The sequence below is a fragment of the Dysidea avara genome, chromosome 2 (genome assembly GCF_963678975.1).
Source record: "Dysidea avara chromosome 2, odDysAvar1.4, whole genome shotgun sequence".
Lineage (NCBI taxonomy): Eukaryota > Metazoa > Porifera > Demospongiae > Dictyoceratida > Dysideidae > Dysidea > Dysidea avara.
In genome coordinates, this window is record NC_089273.1 from 48,304,272 (window position 1) to 48,319,218 (window position 14,947).

The 14,947-nt window shown below is 37.3% G+C and overlaps 2 protein-coding genes across 18 annotated transcripts in view; both read right to left on the bottom strand.

The window, feature by feature from the left end:
* Positions 1 to 2,820: 2,820 nt before the first annotated feature.
* The window catches only part of LOC136247517 (uncharacterized), a 64,318-nt gene continuing 52,191 nt past the window's right edge, over positions 2,821 to 14,947 (bottom strand). For 8 of the 17 annotated variants that reach the window (XM_066039256.1, XM_066039246.1, XM_066039251.1 and 5 more), the window contains 4 exons: positions 10,182 to 10,833; positions 9,961 to 10,129; positions 9,392 to 9,761; positions 2,821 to 4,290 (listed from right to left, as the gene is read on the bottom strand). In XM_066039256.1, coding sequence (XP_065895328.1) covers positions 3,647 to 4,270 — 624 coding nt within the window. In that variant the 5' untranslated portion in view covers positions 4,271 to 4,290; positions 9,392 to 9,761; positions 9,961 to 10,129; positions 10,182 to 10,833 and the 3' untranslated portion in view covers positions 2,821 to 3,646. Of the gene's footprint in view, positions 4,291 to 8,465; positions 9,016 to 9,050; positions 9,762 to 9,960; positions 10,130 to 10,181; positions 10,834 to 13,260; positions 13,397 to 14,947 lie in introns of those variants that run through there. The other 9 variants (XM_066039261.1, XM_066039262.1, XM_066039250.1 and 6 more) reach the window with 8 other exon arrangements.
* Positions 3,015 to 3,636, bottom strand: LOC136248175 (D-inositol 3-phosphate glycosyltransferase-like). The gene is made up of 2 exons (XM_066039989.1): positions 3,531 to 3,636; positions 3,015 to 3,481 (listed from the first exon to the last, which is right to left on the bottom strand). Exons 1-2 carry the CDS (start codon positions 3,634 to 3,636, stop codon positions 3,015 to 3,017), a joined length of 573 nt encoding a protein of 190 aa, XP_065896061.1.

The following is a 14,947-nucleotide window of genomic DNA, read 5'->3' on the forward strand; positions in this document are numbered from 1 at the left end:
TTCATTAGCAGTAAGTTAGGCTATACGGTATTTTCCTTATCAAAAAAATACGCTTGACGTGACAAGTCCACTGAAACGAAATCTTTTGCTGTCAGCAACATCGACACTGAATCCTACTGACGATTATCACTCGGCACTGTGACTTAGAGATACAGTACCACGACTATAGTGTACCACGCTTCGACTCCATTTTAAACTTCGAATTTAAATCGCGCCAATGAGCGTGGCACGTGCGTCTATTAATTATACATGGAGTGTAATTATGGGGACTTCCCAAGAGATTTTCGCTTAATGGATCACGTGATACACCATCTATCTCGATCCCTTCTTCGAAGTCATGGTTCAACAAATGAGGCGCACGTTTACGCTTTACAGTATTAAGGTGGGTTTTTTTGTGTGCTGCTGTGAATTCTCGCATGAATCTTAAGCTACTTGTGATGGTTGGGCAAAAGCTTGTGATGGTTGGGCAAGAAACTGTGATGGTTGGGCAAATGCCCGCCCATGCCCACCCTTGGCTACGCCACTGAGGCTCATAGGTCATTTTTTTCTTTTGTAGCTAAAATATAAGGCACTGGATATAATTATTTATCTATATATATCCAGGCCTGCCAACTCTCACGGTTTCACTACCCTGCTCAAGGGCAGCAGATCGAATCTCACGGTTTTTGAGAAAAGTCGAGACCTTTTTTTTTTTTTTTTTTTTTTTTTTTTTTTTTTTTTTTTTTTGGTCTCAGCATAGCATCTACCAGTTTTTTTTTACTACACACTGCAATACTACAATAAAGGTACAGAAATCTCAAGATTTTTTTACTTTCCAGGTTGGCAGGCCTGATATATCTTGTGTTAAATATTAACTTGATATCCAGAGATATGGCCAATGTATATAGACAATGACACGTGTTAATTTAACTATCAGAAATCTCTTTTATATAATTATTAGATGGTATAGGAATGGAATTCAAAGTCACGGTAGCTACACCAAGCCAAGATACATCATTTTCAGTCATCGGTATTACCATAGATACTAGACTTATTATTAGTCTAGTATCTATGGTATTACAGAGCAAGAATTGTCCACAAAAACTTCTTATATGTAGTCATGTGTTAATAACATAATTGGTAGAATTAATACCATAAAAGCAGCATTGAATAATTCACTTACTTCAGACTCTCTTAATAAACATTTTCAAATTGTAGCAGCCACTTCATCACATCAATCTGCTGACAAGTTTGCAATGCCTGCAACTTCATGTGACACTAATCCATTCACTTTTGCTGAGATTTTTGAATCTTTGGTCCAGTCTCATCTGAACTCTCTGGATCCTATAGGAAGTCCACAGGTCCAGATGGCTTATCTGCTAGGTTCCTGAAAGAGATGGGCTGCTCCATTGCACCTTATACTGTTAACGTTCATTGCAGAGTAGAGTTGTACCTTCAGACAGGAAGTGTTCACATAATTATTATTTTTATACTCCAGCTCATAAAGGTGCATGGTGCTTTGGACAATCCTGGCAACTTCAGACCAATCTCTAGTTGTGTCTCTTCTTGCTGTCTGTTTGTTTTCATATAATTTAATCGATCATCTTTATAATTTTCCCTAAGTTAATTATTGCATTCGTGTATATTTGTTTTGTATCCGTGTGTTAAGTTTTGTACTTGTTAGCTAGCTATGTTCATTAATTTTGTCTGTATTTATATTCTGCTCTGGCAAGGAAGAATGGTAGTTGCCACTGAATTGTCAGAGGGTAAATTTATAAATCAATCAATCAAATCAGTCTGATAATTTAAGAAACTTTTATTGCTAACAGACAAAGAAAATTTCTTGCTGTACAAACTTGCAATATTTATTGAATTTATAAACTGACATGCAATAGCTAACTGTGGAAAATGCACACACTCTGGATCTAGCAACTGTCTACACAACCAGAGCAACAATAACTTGGTGGAATAAAATCAGTGGAAGTGCAGCAGATCAAAGTGTCTGGGTAAACTAACTAAACTTATAGTAATGGTTGTCATAGCTACATGGAATGAAGCATACAATTACAAAAGGAAGACAATACTGATATAGGTGACATCCGATTCTGCATGATTCCCACCCTGCATGATTTTTTTTTTTAATTTGAAAGCTCTAAGGCTATACTTTTAGACTTTTCACTTTGTTATTACAAATAAATAATTATTAACAAGCTACCGGCAGTTAAGAGACAGAATATGAGACTGTTCTATTATGACTGCTCTATTAGAGTATCTCGATCTTTTGTATAAAAGTATAATTCCCGAGCTTATAGTTCGTATAATATCTCATGTTTGGAAGGAGGGAAGACTAGCTACTTGCATGAGTCTTTTTCTGCATCAACAAACCAGTCACCTTTTAATAGTGCAAAAATAACAGTTGCTTGCAGTATTGTGCACGTAATCTCCCAGCTCCCGGTTTTACCAAGAAATCTCCTGCTCCCCTCCCGGTTTCGTATGGTGACCTCAAGTGGTTGGAGGCGTGTAAAATGTCGTCTGTCTATGGTATATAATATATAAACAATTATAACCACGACCCTTTATTTGGGTGGCCTGTGGTCAATATACATAAGCTATCAGAGCACATCTTAGTTTTACTCAACTCACGATTCTGCATGCATTTGGGTACGGTGGGCCCGTATTTGCCATAATTATTTCCCGCGCCACAGAATGACCTTTTCAATTTTACATGCTGCTAGAGCATTGCAGTAGCTATGCTATTCACATGTGGCACTTCACTCTCATGTGTCACTTTGAGAACATTTAGCTACCATGCAAAAAAATTCACCTTGTATGATGATCAAAATTACCAATCACAAATTAATTGCTGGTCACTGTAAAGCATTAATACAATAATACAATACAATTTCTGTCAATAATCAAAGTTTATAGTAGTATGATACTAGAATTATAGAAATCTGAACTAATCTATAAACACACAATTCAATTCTTGTTGAACACAGTTGTGACTCAAATTTTTAGCTGTTTACGTGTTTCGTCTAACAAATCACCGACTTGCTTCTTGATGGAATAAAGACTGTCAACCAGATTATACAAGCTTTAGAATGAGTCACTTTCCAGTTCTCTTTAATGGCCTTCTGTACAGCATCATTAACACTTTTACTAAGAGACTTTATATCATCTGTTTTGGGTACGAGGATACCAACAGTGTCATCAACAAAATCTATTGGTCCTCCCGAGTTAGCCCCAATGACAGGTGTACAACAAGCCATGCACTCAACAAACGCCATACCAAACGCTTCATTGTGAAATGGGAAAGCACCAATGGAAGCAACTGTGTATAGCTTAGCTAGCACAGGTTGTGGCTGGGGACCAAGGAAATAAGCGTATTCCAATTTCAACTCATCGTAAGCAAGGTCTTGTAGCTGTTTTTGAATAGCTAGAGGTCCTGTTCCAACAATTAAAGTAGCAACTTTACCGGAGAGATCTTTCTCGTATGTGCTAGCTGCATATATATAGCAAAGATGGTATCCTTTTGGAGTCAGCAAACCTACAAACTAATACAACAACGTGGTCATACTTTGATCCATCAATCTGGACAAACGCTCGTGGACTTCCTTCATAGTGAACAGACTTGAATTCTTTTAGCACATTAGCCATGGTACATCCTTCAAGTCGGTGAAAAACCTGTTGATTTACACCGATGGGTGATAACACAATGCGGTCTGGAGAAACCAATGACTAATATCCCCAGAAATGTATCAACCTGTTGTTGTGAGACAACGTAGCATATCTCAACTGCCGTCTTGTCTGACGGATCAAATATCTTAGACTCCTTGACCATGGGTAGGAAGCGCATTGGGAATTCCTCTAGTAGCTTTTCATCAATTTCATGCAAGTACATCCTCAAGCCAGTACCATGTGAAAAACAAGCCAAAGCAGCTGGGGGTTTCCCCTCCTTTATGCGATGCTTGATTACATTTCTCATTACCAATGGGTTTAGGAAAGCGTGGTGGGCAATAGCAAGTTTAAAATGAGTACCTTCTTTCTTCTCCGCTTCATCCATTTGCTTGTACACAGCATCTTCCAGATTTTTCCTATATGTTTCAAACTCGTCATCACTGAAGGAGTGCCACCTGTAGGTACTGACTGGAGAGGCTGACTCACATATTGGGACTTGGTGGTTTAGTTTGAACACTTTCACTTGAGGATCAGGATGTAGTGTCTGCTTCTCACTAGGGTAGATAGAGTAACACTTCACTCCTTCAATGAGGTTGTACACATTAAGATGCATCTCATGAAGTATTCCACTACCTGTGGGTGGAAACAGAGTTATGTTACATTATTAAGCATTGTATGTACAGCATTAGTGACAGTAGTGACAGCAGTAACAGTAGTGACAAAATTTTGAGCATAATAGGCTTAATTTTTGAGCAATGCTCAAAAGCATAATAGGTAAAATTTTGGGCATAATAGGCCGGGGCCTACATACACATGTACACACCCTCAAACCAATTATCACCAGCAATGTATTACACTACATACTAGTACCACAATCATGTCACTATTCAGATAAAATTATTCATAGAGATGTGTAGGGAATGTATTGGAACTAATAATGCCACTGGCCAACTATGTACAAGACAGTTCTGAGATGTTTTTATTAGTGTGTTCCTGTTCAATTGTGTTATTGCATTCTGGAACTAAGGACATGTAATCTTCTACACCAGTGAGGAATGAGTGGTCTACAGTTTGCATAACAGTACAGTATGTTAAGCATTCCAGACCCTTTTCAGAGTACGCATTTATTGCTTATTGTGTAAAGTTCCCCCTGGAACTCTGACAACACTGAGGTAATTTGTTAATTGACCTGTTATTTACACCAATAATTGAGACACCAATGACATCACCTATACAATATTATAGGATTGTAACCTCTAAGATGTCAATAGATTAGAGAGAAGGTAGTGGTTACAAATCAACTGATAAACAGCATGTATACATGGAGTAGCTATACATGATGTGGTATGTATACAAAGCTTCAACAATACAGTAAGAGCAACGTAAAACCATTTCCTTAAACCAGTTTGCAGTAAGCAGATGCTTAATGTGGCCCTTATATAGTTACGTGCTGACAGTGTTTCCTGCATATCTGAAATAGGTCAATTCCTTGATCATAAGGTGATAACTAGTTAATTTTGTTCTGGAACTGGTTTGATCACTTTCTTTGCAAACAGGATAATCCTGAATGTGTAAATTTAGTGCTAAACAATCTAATGCGTGATTGGCAAGGCTGGCCGAGGGGTCCGCAACTCCCTTGAAATCTCGTACAGCCCCCTTTGATATTTTGTTGAAACCTCTGATTTTGAAATCTGAAATCTCTGAAAATTGTTGCAAAGTTCCCGTATATTTCTTGTGATGAAAACCTAAACTAGAGGAAAGTGTGGTGGTACATTTCCGTATACTACGTATCTCGTGATGCCACTATTCCGGATATCTAAGGTTTTACTAGTCTTGCACCGTCTGCCCCTATACCAAAAATAGGGTCCGGTGAAACTGTGTACAAAAAATTTGAATGCTAGAATTTTAATTGCATGATGTTAACATTGCTGAGTCACTGCTCATTGTTTAGCATGGATCGATATCAAAGAGCAGCTTGCCGGCTCTAGCTAATAGTCCATTCTCAATAAGCAACCAAGGTATGTAATTAAGTTATGGCTTCTGTGGGGTACCTGCTTTTAACCGCGAAACCATGTTTTCCAATGGCTACAATGTATTTTAGCCTTTTCTTTCTGGGTATGGTACTCAGGCATACTGGAATGTGTTGGGAGGCTGCTATGAAGCTTTTTAAACTTTTACACTGCTCTTTAAAACAGTCCATGTTGGTAGTTCATACCATGAAACATGACAAAAATATGCAGCAGTAGAAATAATTGCTCATATGTGACATCATTTGTGCACATAATCTAGAAAGCACAGAAGATAAAGGCTAGAACAGTAAGGAACCCTACAAGAAACAATAGTACAAAGAAAACGTCAATTATAGCGATTTAACTTTAAGCCTTGCTGGTTAGATTAAGGGAAACACCACTATCAACACTACACACGTGAAAACTAGATAGTTAAGCAATACAGCACTTGCTAATGGCTACAAGGCCTGAAATCATTTTAACATTTCACCACAAAATGCCTACCACACAAAAGAGCTCTCATTTTAGCTGTTTTAACTCCTCAAGACAACTCTGCATAAATGATGTAATAATTAACAGATCATCAATATAGCTGCATATAGAGGTCACAGCGCTATTCAACAAGGATCAATCAATAGAGTGGTTCTAGAAGCTTCTGAAAATTCGTATCACTAATAGCCCATTTTCAATAAGGCTAAAGTATGCACTGCACTTTTTGGCTTCTTGTATGGCTTTACTGGAGTACTTAAAGTTAACCACGAAAGCCTGTTTTCCATAGGCTCCAATGTATTTTAACATCACTTTTGATTAGCTGTTAATCCCGTATACTTTGGTGTGGCAATTAGTGATATGGGTTTTCAGAAGCTTCTAGAGCCACTCTATTAATTGATTCTTGTTGAATAGCGCTGTGACCTCTAATGAAGTTAATATGCAGCGATACTGGTGACCTATTAATTATGACATCATTTGTGTTAGGGATGCGCCGATTTTGCCGGCAAAATTTTTGGAAAATGTTAGTAAAAGCAAAGAGCAAAATGCTGGAAAAATAGGTGGAAAATTGGAAAAATGGGCACCAAGGAATGGCAACTTGGCACATTTTGTATGATAAAGATCGAGATACTCTAATAGAACAGTCACACATAGTATTAGGACAACATATGCTCATAGACAACGGAGGGAAACGGTGACTAAAGATCAAGATACTCTAATAGAGCAGTCACCATGTACGAAATATTCTAATAGAGCAGTCACACATGCTTGTAAACTAGAGATACTGCAATTAATTTTTACTGATGCTCAGCAAATTAAAATAGAAAATTTTTGAGCAAACTATTGAGCAAAATAGGTAAAAAGTTAAAGACTTGCTGGAAAGAAAAATAGGCAGGAAAAAAAGCAAAATAGGCTCATCCCTAATTTGTGCATGAGCTGTCTTTAGCAGCTAAAACAGGTGAGAGAGAGCTCTTTTGTGAGGTAGGCACTTAGGGGTGAAGAGTTTGAATAATTTCTGGTCTTGTAGCCATTAAAGTGATGTATTGCTTTGCCAACTGCGTAAATGTTGTTTTCACATGTGATAGTGTTGATAGTGGTGTTTGCCTTTATCTAACCACAAAGTCTTACAGTTTAGAGATTGTAATTGATGTTTACTTTGTACTATTGTTTCTATAGTAACCTTCCTTACTGGTCTAGCCTTTGTCTTCCCTGTTTTCTAGATTATGGGCGCAAATGAAGTCATATGTGAGCGATAATTTATACTGCTGCATATTAATGTCATGATTCATGGTATGAATCACCAACATGGACTGGCTTAAAGAGTACTCCTTAAAGTTTATAAAGTTTCATAGCAGTCACCAATACTGTGAATTATGCCCAAGTAACATACGTAGAAAGAGAAGGCTAAAATACATTGGAGCCATTGAAAAACATGGTTTTGCGGTTAAAATAAAGTACTCCACTGATCTGAAGCCATAAATTTAATTAGATTCCTTGGTTGCTTATTGAAATGCCGGATTATTGCTACACCAAAGTATATGAGATTAACAGCTAATCAAGTGATGTCAAAATACATGGGAGCCTATTGAAAACAGACTTTTGTAGTTAATTTTAAGGCATCCCAGTAAAGCCAGACAGGAAGCCAAAAAGTGCGCTGCATACTTTTGCCTTGGACTCATGTAGACTGGCTTCAGTTGACACAGTTTAGTGACTTCTGGTCATAGAGAATAATAATGTGTGAAGTAATCCTACAAGTTTACTAATTAGAAATGGAGTGATCTGATTGGTTGCTGCCAAAATTTTTGTACATAGTTTCACCAGACCCATAGTTGTTAACCCATAGTTTCACTATAGGAGCAGGCAGCACGAGACCAAGGTTTAAATGCTCTGAATTATTATATTGCTTGAAATCTTTCCACCAAACCACAAAGATTTGAAAATCACATATAGTTGCGGACCCCCGAGGCTGGCTGGTGAATCCAACTTCTCAATATTCCTTTGGTTCTGGCCATTCAAGGCTTCCCTACTTGATGTGACCTTTTTATCAAGTTTAGTGAGGCACATGGTTGCATATAGCCACTCAGAATATAGCCTACACGGCAGGACCGAGTCAGCTAGTTCAGCGCAAGGCTAATTGAGTCAGGCATCTAGCTTGTCTCGTCTATGTCGATTGTTTTCAGTTTCTCAGAATTAGGACAGAAAAACGTGGTAGAAAGTGTCAACTGTACACTCAGTTCATTCCGGTAACAAGCTATAGCTAGCTAGTACGCGTACAAAACAGACTAACTCAGTCAACTATACTGTACGTACCTGACGCGAACTCTCCCTCTCGTTGCCAATTGTTGGTGCCCAGTTGATAGACCAGAAATGGTTTGTTGCCACTTGAACTAGCCATCGCGCTAATGACAAACAACAGCGACTGTATCTCTAAGCAAGTGCGGTTCGGCTGGCGTAGTAGCAATGTTAGGTTCACGTGACATTCGCTAATATCATGCTCCGCGAAAGTAAAACCAATGTCGTCATAACAAACTGTGTGATTTCCCCATCCCTACTCTCTGGCATGCGAACTAGGAAAGCATTATGCACTGCAGTGTACTAGGTGGCCTTAAAACTAAACTTGCTAAGATCTCATGGTAGCTCAGGATAGTGTATACATCTGTAACACAACAAATAATATGTTGATGATCTAGAAACCTGGAAAGTCTAAAAGCTGGAATAGTTTGTAAGCATTTTTGAGTTAGTTTTACTATAGATAAACGGTACTGTGCCATGCAGGTGAATATAGAGGTACAAGGCAACTCAAGAAGAAAAGATTATGCAGAAATATTATATTATCTCAGCAAACTATAGCATGTTATTCTTCACAGCTTATGATCCTCCATGCAAAGTACTGACCTTTGCATCAAGACCATCTACTCTAAAAGGTGGTGGCTCTTCAGTAATTGATATATCACACAGTAATAATACAGCTGATGTGTATATGATCCCAGTGTAGCATTAACAGTATATTATAATAATTATGAACTGATAGCTCTTGACTTTACTAAATACTGTTAATAGTGAGAAGGCTAGAAGGTGGTGTTATGGCACTTCTACATCTGCTGTTGTACTGGTGCCAGATATTGCATATCATACTGCTAAAATGAATGTTAACTTCACAATTATGTATATTGAATGTAAATACAACTTGGGGAAATCCCAACAACTCAAGAGCAATAGTTTAAATAACAACTTACGAAAAGAAATACGTAATTCTTATTGGGACAGCACTTAATCCCTGGATATATGTAAATCTTGTTACAGTTATGATGACCGATTGTTAGATCATGACAATGCCTTGTTTACATGTTGTAATCTCTGTTTTTTCTTATCCCATATCTGGATTGCAATATAGTTTGTGACATTTTCCATTTTGGTTCTAGCAAAGATGGCTCTTGAGTATTGTTCAGCTTCATGTGAGTTAATTTCAAACAGAAGGTCTATTGAAATGATAGCTGATGTGAGCAGAGGAGCACTTGTTTAAGTCATGTTTCCTTTATGTTGGTGATCGAGTTGCCATGTACTACCAAGGTGATAGCGTTTACTGGGAAGTGATGTATATGGCTGCTGTGAAATAACAAACATTGTTACAATTCTAATCGCCCATACCACACATACAACCACAGACACATTATAAATTTATTCAATAAATAGTTCTTCCTTCTTAAGATCTGGTACTTAAAGAAAAAAAATCATTTTCCTAAATTCCTCCACATATGCAGTTACATTATTTACAAAATACCATGTTTGTATGTTATTCACGTACCTACAATGGTAATGAGACAGCGTTCTTTGTCATGAAGGAGTCATTGTTTATTGATATATGTGCAAATATGAACCACTAAAACAACTTATTTTAGTAGTGGGTTGTCTTTGTAGTGTCTAGTTCATGTCACTTTAGTACGCAATGGAAAAGTGGCTTGCATATTTGTAACCTAGAGGGAAAAAGATACTGAACGCGGCAATCAAGACAATACAATAGCTTACTATCTTCCAGTGACGAAGCATATAAAGCAGTCTTGGTTGGCTCTTTAGCCATCTACAGTCTTTACAACGATGCTAGCAAGTACAGGTAAACATTTGTGATGCACCAATACCACTTTTTCACTACCGATCCGATACCGATACACTTAAGGCTGGAAATGGCCGATACCAATCCGATACCAATACTTTGCCCCACAGGCATTTCTCACAAGAAACAGCTAGTGATTTAGCTTACTAAACTCATTTGCTAATCCCATCAACTACAGTTTGCTGGTTTTGTGGCTATCGATTACATGCAGATAATAGTTTATGACTTCAATGAATCTTATTTCGTGGCTTACTTCAGTTTCTACTGTACTAATAATGCTAGTGGCTGGCTTCTTTTTAAGGAATTCATAGTTTATATCAGCTTTTGCTCAACTCCGTTCGATGCGCTATGTATGCCGCCATCTTGATAAGTAATTAAATGACGACATTTAAAGTATTGGTTGGTATCAGGCATTAATAGCTTTACCAATACAAGTCCGATACCGCCAAAATAGGGCCGATACCGATACTAGCATCGGTATCGGTGCATCACTAGTAAACATGTTACAATGTGGTACCTTAGTTGTCACATCTTCATCAAAAGAGATTTCCACTATTCATTCATTATCTAATGTGAAATATTAATAATAAATTACATGCATGTGAGACACGTAATTAATAGCAATGAAAAGGAGACAATAAACATTATTTTGAAGTACTGATTTGTTCATTCCATTGTAATTTGTAACACAATAAATATTAACACTTTTATCAACACTGTGTCTCCTACATATGTGAACGTCTCTGCCTAGCTTATACAACTTCTAATTTCCTTTTTATTTTATCAGTAGTGTCCAAGAAATGGATCACCAAAGTTTCGATTGGCTATGTTGAGTAGTTTAGGAATTATGGTGCTAGCAATCAATTTGCAAAGCAACTATACTAAAAATAAACAACAGGCACTCTTATATTCGCAGTCATAACTTCTATTTGCGTTAGTCAACAACATTGGGTTTAGCTTAAAATGTTCACCGTGAATCGGCAAATCAATAAAGGTACATACAGTGTATAGTAATAGTCCTGTAGTCACCTGTACGTACGTACCTACACGTATGAAAACAGTTTTATTCAAGAGATGATGGTAATCTTGTCTATGTGTACAGCATTGTAAATATATGCATGTGACATGCATGCAATTGGGACTACAAAACAAAACAAAGACTTTCAAACTCTCCATGAACAGGTGAATAAGATGGTATATAGGTGTTATAGTAATTGATTTTACACTGACTTCCTGGAGTAATAGCTCAATTAAAACTTGTATATTTCTTTGCACTGTAGCATACGTAATTCCACCAATATCATTTACATGAATTATTTTCATTTTCACAAAACGTCACATGCTTGTGTGAACTAATTGTTTATTTAATTTATTTTTTATTTTTTATAATTTTTTTTTTACTGAGGCCGTCTCAAAGTAGTTTCACAAGTTTCTATGAGTGAGCTGCAAGAAACCACAAGTTCTGCAATATTGGATAGGCAAGTGTACGTATGTTAACAAACATGTACATATACCACCAATATATATTCTTTATAAACAATCAAAAGTTATTTGATTTCTACTCATTTACAATCGGTATCAAGGATGCATCCCTTTCAATAGAAACGAAAAATCCCTGTTCAACGCCTTTTCAACTTTTCAATACATAACTATTTATATGAATGTTCTATTAGAGTATTTCACTTCCAAGAGTGCTTATATCCCTTCTCTACATTCTTTGTCAGAAATGAATGTACGTTTCACATTATTATAAGTTGCTGTGCTGTACTGCACGATGTCAATCACTGCTTTTTATGCTGCCAATCTAACTGGTACTTAAGGCCTGCTGTTAACTCAAAATCCAAATTTTAAAGTTAAGTTTCCCAAACTGTGGGAAATTCCCTCCCTATCCAACTTCTGCAAAAGGCTTTAGATAACAGCACTCATTGTTATTAACAGAAGTCACTCCCTTGTTGAGGAAGACTTCTTCCAAAAAATATGATTATTGAAGACAGAAGTTTAGTATTGTATTAGTACTTCTACATTCCCTCATTATATTTATACAACTCCTTATTAGAAGTGATTGTGGGTTTTGGTTTATTAAGTGTACCCAATTTAATGCCTCACACAAAATGTACTAAATCATTACAATATTGTAGAAGATTTCTTGTGACTATTAAAAACTACACAGTACTACTCATATGGAGCATACAAAAAGGTACGTGATATGCACATAAAATTTTTCATGACTTGAAATTCCTATATTTTTACGTTGATTTAGCTCTCATTAATCCTTCAAAATTAACAAAAAATTGGTAAATTTCATCTACCATATGACAACATTTAGGTTTCTGTGCATGCCTCTGAATACAGTTTCACAACTCTACTACCATACAAGATAGAAAGATATCACTACCGATTAGCCATGATATGAAAATTTTAATATCACGATAATCATGATATCATGGGACTTGCATAAAGATACGTAGTCACGATATATTAAATGAAATTGATTACATTAATGTTTTCACTAGACAAGTTTTATTCAGTCAATCCATTATACAAATAACACATAGATTTGATGAAGTTGAAACTTGTTTTTTATGTATCACCACATGTAACCAAAGAAACATCCTTATATTTTGAAAAAACACTTTTCACGACATACTTTGTGTTTTTCTATCATGATATAGCTTTTTTCTCTATCATGTTATCATGAAATGTTTCTATCACGATACGGTACTGCCCAAGCGCAACGTTGCACTCACTCGCACACACAACTTTGCTTGAGATTTAAAAAATTGCTAATTAAGGGGCATGGTAACTGTTTCGCTTGCGAGACAACGTGGCAGCTGTTTCATTCACAAGAATTGCAAGCGAAACAGTTGCCACGCCCCTTAATTAGTGTTTTTAAAATCTCCAGCAAAGTTATGTGTGCGAGCGAGCGCAATGTTGCACTTGGGCGGTACCGTATATGATATATTGTGACATCACTACTACCAGTACATGATTCACCATGAAATTCCTGATAGAAGGTATCAAGCATTATCACATCTGGCAATACTGAGTATCCTCCATAGAATCATAAGATGTTATGCAATCACCTGGTATCGTTTTACACCTTTGTCTAATATCTTCAATTTTGATGGCGCTATAATAATAAAAATAAAACAATGTCTTTCGGTAAAATAATGTCTTCCATATTGACTGTCATTCTGTGATGGTTCACTATACCAAATCAAAAACCATTACAACACACACACACACACACACACACACACACACACACACACACACACACACACACACACACACACACACACACACACACACACACACACACACACACACACACACACACACACATCTGTATGAGACATGGACAGTTGGGCATTTACTTCCCCAGTTAATACCAGGTACCCATTGATGTTACAGCTGGTTGGGCTGCTTCCTCAGTCGACACCAGGCTGTTTAAACAGCTGGGTAGACTGGAGCAATGTGAGCAAAGTTTCTTACTCTTGGAAACAAAAACACTAATTTGACAAAATTGAGCATTGAAACTTTCGACTACCAGGCCAATGCAGCCACTTGGCTATGCTGCTTCACCACACCTCACACGCACGCACACACACGCAGACACACACACCCATGCATGCAGACACATACACACTTCTGCTTGTATGGAGACCACCACAGTGTACAATATAAGGGAAAATTATTGCTTGGACCGAATGGCCAATCAAAAGTAAATTTGATTGGCCATTTCTGAAATTGTATGGCCATAAGATAGAGGTGTACCATCCTGATGTGCAAAGCACACCCCGCAGTGCGAAGCACAAGCCTTCTAGGGGGGTCTGGGGGCATGCCCCCTCCCCAAGGAAATTTTGAAAACGGATCACTCTGAGATTAAATCTGAGACCACTTTCAGCTACTTATCACTGAACTTTATGCACATGCATTTTACAGACAATTAATTGTGTTTAATAGTAATACATGTACAAAATTTGTATTGCTGCATACATATTTTACAAAAACAACTATGAATCAATGTATTGTACAGCCAGTTTGTAGACTTATAGCTGGGCTAAATGGTTTGTTACAAGTGGCATTGAGTCAGCACAGATTGAATTATAACTATCCAACTAGCTATGCTAAAGTTTCTCTTGTGAATAGCAATAGATCAACACTTACTCTCTGACTTGCCATGTGCAGAACACTTTTATCACCTAACTTTCATTCCACTCTCTCCAGCCAGTACATTCTCTACACATTCTAACCACGAAATGGCCATGTTATACTTAATATCGTACCTCCACTTCACAAACATTACTTTCTTTTCTTCTCCTGGAAAGCACCACTCGTGTAGTCAGTGTAGTGATCCATAGGCAGTGGTGATGGAGGGGCCGTGGCCCCCCCACTTTTATGGGACAATGTTTGCAAGCAAAGATTGAGATACTCTAATAGAAGTCAGGATCTAGATACTCTAATAGAGCAGTCACAGTATTCAGAAAAGCAGTGTAGCTAGCTACATATGTGTAGTTATAAATAAGGAGATATAGTTGGTGGAGGGCAGCTATTGTCGTCAGCAGGTAGTTACCTTCTTTTTTTTTCTTATCTTTTTTTTTTTGGTCTTCAGCTTACAGCTAGCCTGGCCCCCTCACTCTTTGGCCTGCTCCACCACCCCTGTAGTGATCGCTTCTTC

Coding starts and splice junctions, on each gene's coding strand:
- LOC136248175 (XM_066039989.1), bottom strand. CDS start 3,636: ATGGCTAATGTGCTAAAAGAATTCAAGTCTGTTCACTATGAAGGAAGT. Junction 3,482..3,530: donor CCACGTTGTTGTATTAGTTT/GTAGGTTTGCTG, acceptor ATATATATGCAG/CTAGCACATACGAGAAAGAT.